Source organism: Echinops telfairi, unplaced genomic scaffold, assembly GCF_000313985.2.
Source record: "Echinops telfairi isolate 266 unplaced genomic scaffold, ASM31398v2 ScPeMD7_5868;HRSCAF=6743_0, whole genome shotgun sequence".
NCBI classification, from domain to species: domain Eukaryota; kingdom Metazoa; phylum Chordata; class Mammalia; order Afrosoricida; family Tenrecidae; genus Echinops; species Echinops telfairi.
Window position 1 is genome coordinate 1,140,175 of NW_022109767.1, and position 7,804 is coordinate 1,147,978.

At 42.5% G+C, this 7,804-nt stretch overlaps 1 protein-coding gene across 1 annotated transcript in view; it reads left to right on the top strand.

Annotated features, from left to right (window-relative positions):
• The window catches only part of LOC101664480 (sodium-dependent phosphate transport protein 3-like), a gene marked incomplete at its 5' end in the record, with an annotated part of 8,367 nt that extends 1,178 nt beyond the window's left edge, over positions 1–7,189 (top strand). The window contains 6 exons of the mRNA XM_004712484.4: positions 1,760–1,878; positions 1,960–2,121; positions 2,624–2,756; positions 2,846–2,993; positions 3,851–3,941; positions 5,283–7,189. Coding sequence (XP_004712541.3) covers positions 1,760–1,878; positions 1,960–2,121; positions 2,624–2,756; positions 2,846–2,993; positions 3,851–3,941; positions 5,283–5,417 — 788 coding nt within the window. The remainder of the gene's footprint in view (positions 1–1,759; positions 1,879–1,959; positions 2,122–2,623; positions 2,757–2,845; positions 2,994–3,850; positions 3,942–5,282) is intronic.
• Between the last annotated feature and the right edge of the window lie 615 nt (positions 7,190–7,804).

Genomic DNA, 7,804 nt, shown 5'->3' on the forward strand with positions numbered 1-7,804 from the left:
AATATGTTAAATTTTAACCTAACTCTAGCTGCAGTAATCCACTTTCCAATGCATTCTGTCTGAGGGTAAGACTATTCACACCCCTAGTCAATGGTCTCAGGTAGTTCAATGGAGGCTTAATCCATGTGGTGACTCTCAAATGGATTTGGGGCTTTCAGTGTCATCCGTAGACTACTGCAAACCAGGTGCTCAGATTTTAAACTCTAATATGATTCCCTCCTCTGATCTTAGATTTTATTATGTATCATCCTTGGATCACACAGGCTGCTGTGTTCCTGACACCTCACTTAGATGGGTGCTTGTTTTAATAGAAGCCTCTAAGACCCAAGAAGCCATTCTTTCTGATAATCAGACACCATGTGATTTCTTCACCACACTTTGTTACAGCACTCATATCTTTACTGATCACTTCATAAGAGCACATATTGAGCAGGGTCATATTGTAAGAACTAATTTTTCTTTGATTAGGGATTATGATTATGTGTGACCTCAAAATCCATTTGTATATGTAAAGTTACATATATCCCTGGTCCATTTTAGAGGCATCAGTATCAGCTTGTTGAGAAATAACATATGCAATTTTCATCAGATAATTGCTAAAGCTAATAATAGTACCATTAACTAGCCAATAGTATAGATTTTAAAGTATTATTGAGAAAAGGAAAGCAAATATATATATAAATATAAATATATTTATATATATATATATTTTTTTTTTTTTTTTTTGTCTTTTGAGGCTAAAATACCCAGGATTTATACAGGTTAAAAACGTAGATATCTGAACACTGTTGAAGAAAGTAATGAGGCTTGTTTTTTTATTTTTTGATATATGAAAACCAGGACGATGAATCTATAGATTTAGCAAGTGGAATAAGAGTTATGATAGGAGGGAAACACAGATCTGGGGGCGAGGTGATGATGTCAAGGGGTCCATATAGAAAAGAATTGTTTGGAAACTGATTGTTGTAGCAAATGTACAATTCTGCAGGACCTGATTGAACTATGGAATGATATAATATATGTATCAATCCCAATCAATAAAAAGGAGAAAGTAATGAAGGTTAGGCACAGGCAAAAATTTCAATCATGCTCATTCAGTAAGGCAAGTTACAGATATCCATTTTGATGCCTTCATCCTTTGATGCCTACACTCCCCACATCCTTCCCATATGAAAGAATATGTCCTTTGTTAAATGGAAGATGATGAAGAATGTTGGGAATTGACAGCTTTCTTATTCTAATCTACACAATTTGGTTTGATGTGGTCCTGATGGTTCTAGGCAGCGCCGTATCTGGGCCCAGGGGAAAAAAGAGATCTGCACAAATAGCTCTGACTTTTGAGGAATCAGGAATGCAGACTTACTCCCTACTCTGAGCATCTGGAGAACCTCTGCCCCTGCATTTGAATTGCCTGGTCTAGTCACTGTATGCAGTCAAAATATCAAAGTTGGTAAAACACATCTTGAATATGTCTTCCGTTTTCATTATCCGATGCAATGATACGTTAGGCTCATGCTATTTCCAGGGGGTGCTCACACTGACCAATGAAGACTTTGTATTTGAGAGCTATCCAAGAAGCTTTAATAGCATGGGGAACTTTGTTGAAGAGTTGAAAGGAAGTAATGGGAAAATGCGTGTTCGTATGTTGGGGTCACCATCAATTGATGATGTATGTGGGGACAGGCATAGCACTGTAGAGGATGCCTTTCAACCCAGAACACAAATTCACCTGAAAACGAATTGGATCTCTGCTTCCCAGGTAGCACTGGCTGTGTCTGCTGTCTCCTGTGGTTCACAGTGATCTATGATGACCCTATGCATCACCCGTGCATTAGTTCCAGGGAACAGAAACATATCACATCTTCTCTAGCTCAACAGGTACAGTGCACTATACAGTCTTCCAGGAGAGTGCCCTCCGGCCTGTTCTAATACTGATGTTGATTAGTTATTTCCTTTCAGCCCAGTTCTCCTAGACGATCTGTCCCAATAAAGGCTATGGTCAGATGCCTACCACTTTGGGCCATTTTCATGGGATTTTTCAGCCATTTCTGGTTATGCACCATCATTCTAACATACCTCCCAACGTACATCAGCTCTGTGCTACATGTTAACATTAAAGATGTAAGTATACTTCTTATATGTCTATGAACATAATAGCAATCAGGCGACACAGCTCTGCATTACCTACCATATTCTAGCCACTGTTCTCTGTGCTTTGCACATAATCACTCAGCTAACCCTCCCAGCAACCTTGGGAGAGGCACTGAGATGATTCCAATTGCATCAGTATAGTAATGTGGACGTAGAGATAAAATGACTGGCCCAAGTTTACATAATTTAAAAATTGTAGACCTGCTCCAATATCTGTGTTCTTAATTGCTATGCGACACTGCCATACTGGCTGGTTCTTCAATTTCCCTTAGGAATAAATATTGCATTTCCCTGGGAATCAGTGTGACTCAGATGGTTGGCCCTCTTACTTGAGACCTTTCAGTGTGGAAGAGGATGCTAATTCCCTAAAGTGACTCAGTATATCAGGGAGGGCTCAATGACAGGTCCGTGGAACGAATACACTTCAGTGCTCTGTGTGCAATTACTCACTGTTTAATTTTCTTTCCTTCAGAATGGGGTTCTGTCCTCCCTGCCTTTTATTGCTGCCTCAAGCTGTACAATTCTAGGAGGTCAGTTGGCAGATTTCCTTCTGTCCCGGAATCTTCTCAGATTAATCACCGTGCGAAAACTTTTTTCATCCCTAGGTAAGGATAGGCCCATGTGCCTCGTTAACCAATTCCCTTTTCTACGGGTGGGCAAAGAGGGTTCCTGATGGCATGTCCTCATTGCCCAGGGCTCCTCCTTCCATCGCTGTGTGCCATGGCCCTGCCCTTTGTGGCTTCGAGTAACATTACAACCATTATTTTGCTGATACTTATTCCTGGAACCAGCAACCTGTGTGACTCAGGGTTTATCATCAACACCTTAGATATTGCCCCCAGGTAAGACTTTAACTGTTTCTTCATCCTCCAGACTCTTTAAAAGGTATTAGAGCTCAGTCTTCTTTCTGCGACTCCTTCCTGTTATTGGCGTTTACTGCATGATGGCCGCTGCTGACTACACAGCGATGTCAGTATGTGATCATAACCCAAGGTATCTTCTTTAGAACAACAGCTCCCAGGATGGGCTGGTCATCATGTAGAGGAAAAGGTCCCCATGTTTTCAGAAAGCTTCCAAGGTGGATGCACTCACCACCATAAAGCCAAATCATGCTCTAAAGGCTTCATATGCATGGACACATTTCATCCTCATAACTCCAAGAAATGGGCTGTCTTGTCATCTCCATGTTATAGCGGAGAAGACTGAGGCACCAGAAGGTTGAGTTGCTTGCTTAAGGTGACACAGGGGCAGAGCCAAAATATGGAGTTAGGCAGTTCGAGGCCAAGTTCTGCGTAAGCTGTCTCCCTTGAGGAAGCTCAATTGTTCTCTGGTTGTTGACTCATTGGATAGATGCTTTCAGCTCTACCAACCAAAACACAAAAACACAACCCAAATCCATTGCCTTTGAGTTGATTTCAATTCGTGGAGACCCTATAGGACATGGTTTCCAAAGCTATAAATCTTTATAAAAGAAGGCTACCTCATCTTTCTCCCACAGAGCAGCTGGTGGGTTTGAACCTTTTGACCACCAGCCCAATGCTTAGCGCACTGGGCCTCCAGGGCTCCTTGAATATGTTCAAGTGAATGAAAAACTGTATTAGGTAAAATGACTTTGTCGTGAAGCCAACTGCATTGATACTACATTACTGCAGATGCCATGAAGGTGGCATCTTATTACATAAAAACCCTCTCTCTACAGATATTCAAGTTTCCTTATGGGAATCTCAAGGGGATTTGGACTCATTGCAGGAATCATCTCAGCCACTGCTACTGGATTCATTATCAGTCAGGTAGGGTCCAGTTTATTGACCTGAGAATGCATGATATGGTCAAGAACTACAGGGTCTGATGGGGGAAATCATCATGGATGCAACACAGTTATTTTATTCACAGGGACACCAATATCAAACTGTAGGAGATCAAGTTTCCAAGGTGAAGAAAAATATAAACTGAATTTCCACAACTGAATAGTTGTTAGATGGATGGGAATGAACATTTCGGCTAGGGGAGAAGCCATGTATGCCATCCTAGAGGGACAAATGGGGGAAACAGTTCATTGTTATGATGACAGTTCAGTGAACCATCATACATGTCCAGGAGTGGCAAGTGGTAACGGCAGAAAGGGAATGGCATGAAGAATCTGCTCAGATTCGTTATAAATTGATATTCGTTATAAATTGATAAATTGAAACCGTGTCCAAGGGCCAGTTTAAAGGCAATTAATTCACGGGTGAAAAGAGAGTACATTTGGGACACGGTGGGACTCCTGAAGCAGGAGCCTGGCTCAGAAGTGTAGATTGGTGGGGCAGATGAAAGACAGACCCACATTGGGGTGAAAGGACAGCAGACTAAAAAGGACAAGTTTTGTTTTTAGTGTGTAGCTGTCTGTGCTCTGACTTTGGAGTTAATTTTTTACCCAATTCCTAGTAATCCACTGTGATCGTAATACTTCAATGGAGATGAACTCTCTTGAAGGCCTGGCACACAAGCACACCTAATGTAGCCAGTGTTGTTCTGAGATGTTCCTCTACAGCAGCGGTTCTCCACCTATGGGTCGCGACCCCTTTGGCCATCGAATGACCCTTTCATAGGGGTCGCCCGATTCATAACAGTAACAATATTACAGTTATGAAGTAGCAACAAAAATAATTTTATGGTTGGGGGTCACCACAACATGAGGAACTGTATTAAAGGGTTGCGGCATTAGGAAGGTTGAGAACCACTGCTCTACTACAGGGTTGTTCTGATTGATGCTAATTACCAAGCCAAAGCTAAACAAAACAAAGTAAGAGCAAATGCACACATGAGCTCTGAAAGATGTCATTTTAGATATCAGAATAATTCAATATTGCCAGGAGGATGAGATGCCGATTTTCAGATAAACAATAATGGGAGTTCATTGGTGTGGGTTTGAAGGAAAATCTATCCTAATTCCGAACCCAATGGGCCATTTTAGAGCTTTTTTGTTTCCAAGAGTTTCATGAAACTATCTTTGATGACTTTAGATATTAAAAGGCTAGTACGTAATGTTCCCTTTATTGTTTGTGGTTGGCTGTTGCAGGATACAAAATGAAGAATTTCCCAAACTAGTGAGGAAAAATAGTGATTCTATGTTTTTTGTGTGTGTCTAGAATGCTGCCTCTGGATGGAAGAATGTCTTTTTCCTGTCAGCTGCTGTCAACATGTTTGGCCTGGTCTTTTACCTCATGTTTGGACAAGCGAAAATCCAGGGCTGGGCCGAAGAGGAGCACCTCACCCGCCTATGAAGATATTACACGCTAAACTGATGGGCAGAACTGACCATTAACTTTCAGCAATTTTTCCCCCCACTATGACAATTGCCAATTTTTGGTTACAGAATTGTCCATAGATCCAGAAGTCCTCAACTTTGCTTTTGTGTTCGATTTCTCTAAAATATACTGAGGCATAGTCCCACGCCAGAGATTATGACTGAATTGCTTTGGGATGGGATCTAATAACATGAAATTTTAGGATTTCTAAAATGCTGCCAAAGTTGGGAACCACTGGACAGACTTGAAAAGTCAAGTCCTGTTTCTTTTGAGTTTTCCTCTTTAGAAATAAGATGAACAAAATCTATGTGAACATCATTCTAGGGATGGCTATAGACACACAAAGGCAGTCGGCCACATGTCGTTGAACTCAGAAAAGAAATTTAAGGCTAAATTCCATGTAACTGGCATGTCAAGACCTGATTTCTTGAAAACATGTGGGGAGACTTGGGTGTTTATTTCTGTGATCAACTTGTATAATAATTGACATACAAAAATTAAACACACTTTTCAAATCAAGGCACCCTGAAAATACAGTGGGTCAAGTATTGGGCTCCCAATTGCAAGCTGATGGTTCAAACCCAGCAGGGACTCCATGTGAAACAGATGAGGCAGTCTGATTCTGTAAGGACTTACAGGATCAGACACCTTATGAAACAGTTCCACTCTGTCCTGCAGGGTCACTATAATTTGGAGTCAACCCAGTGGCAGCACACGTAGGCTTTTCACATTATTTAGGTTAGAATTATTTCCACTAGGCAACGCACATATTTGCTGGTTTTAGCTAAATTCCAGAAAATTAATAGCATAAAATGACTAGGAACTGAATGAGAACAACTAGAAAACAGACAGAATAGCACAAAATTGTAGGGAAAGTAAAACTGAAACGGACTTGGAGTCTTTTGTGATAAACAAGCCCATCACAAACAACCAATCGACAATTGGAAAGCTTGCATGCTAAAAAAAATATGCATGTGATAGGAGGAAATGTAGACACTTCCAGAAGGGATTGTGAGATAGTTTACACCGTGCAATAAAGAAGGGAGAGCTATGGCAGCAAGACGTTCAAGTCAAATGGATATTTAGATAGGGGAGATGAATACTGAAGTGTGAAGAGCATGCAATACCACCTAAGAAGTCGTCGCACGTATCTGAGGAGTTCCCTTGAAGAGTATGGGGAAGTGAAATCACGTGGTATCGCTCTTCAAACCATAGTCTTTGTAAGGAACCTGTAGGTAAGCGTAAAAGACTCTCACTTGGCGTTTAGTAAGTTTCACCAGTCTGTCTAATGTCAAAGTCAGAAGCAGGTGGAAGGCATCCCAGGACCAGCAGAAAGAAAAGCTACCAGCAGATCAAAGCCAAGATCCCTGGCTGAGAGGTGGAAGCAACAGAGGCTGCAGTGCCCAGACCATGAGACAGAATAAAAGGGCAATGCCAAGACTGAGACAGGGCAGCAGGCTTCCTGGCCCCCAGAATGAGGAAAGCTGAGTGTCTTTGGGCAGGAGACTGGCTTGCAGGGTGCAATCCTGTGGCTATTTATCAGCCCGATCAGAGCTTGGTAATATTGCCTGAGTAGGGCAGAGGTCAAGGGATGGCACCACTGAGAGGCTAAGGACCAGAGAGAAGCGTGTCTGCTAAGATGGCCGAGAAGAGGTCCTGCAGACCCAAGAACACATACCAAATTACAAAATGTCCTTAATATTTTGTAACCCGTTAGCTTCCCTAATAAATCCCATGATTTTTGAGTATTGTTTGTGTGTTTTGTGTGACTGTTGCCATGGGTTACTGGACTCAGCAGAGAAGGAGAGCGCTGTGGAAGGGAGGTTGACGGCAGAATGGGATGAATAAGAGGGAGGTGGCAGCATGTCCGACCCCGCTGCGCCATGAATCATCACTGGGCAGACAGGGAGCTGGCACCTCCGTGCCCCGAGGTGGAGAAGTTGGATGAGTTGGATTCTCCTTCCCCCTTGGGTAACTGGTGGAGTTTACCCCACACCAACATTTCTTTGAAGGGTTAAAAAAAATCATTTGACCTGCCTCACAGCGTTCTTATTTCCCCAAAGTTCTTAAATTCTCATATTCATCAAGTCAATTCCAACTCACAGCAACCCTCGAGGACGGAAAAACTGGCTCCCGTGAGTTTCCAAGACTGGCACTCTTTAACGGGAGTAGAAAGCCCTGTCTTTCGGTCCTCATCAACCTCAACAGGAATGAGCTCCGGCACCTAACGTGGGAAATACAGCTTCGAGGCCCCAGGTGGAACAAACAGCTCAGCACCTGAGCACACGTGCAGGGGGTTGTGGTGGGAACTCACTCACAGGCACTCTTCAGACAGGCTGGCGAAATGCTCCCGAGAGGCGGCA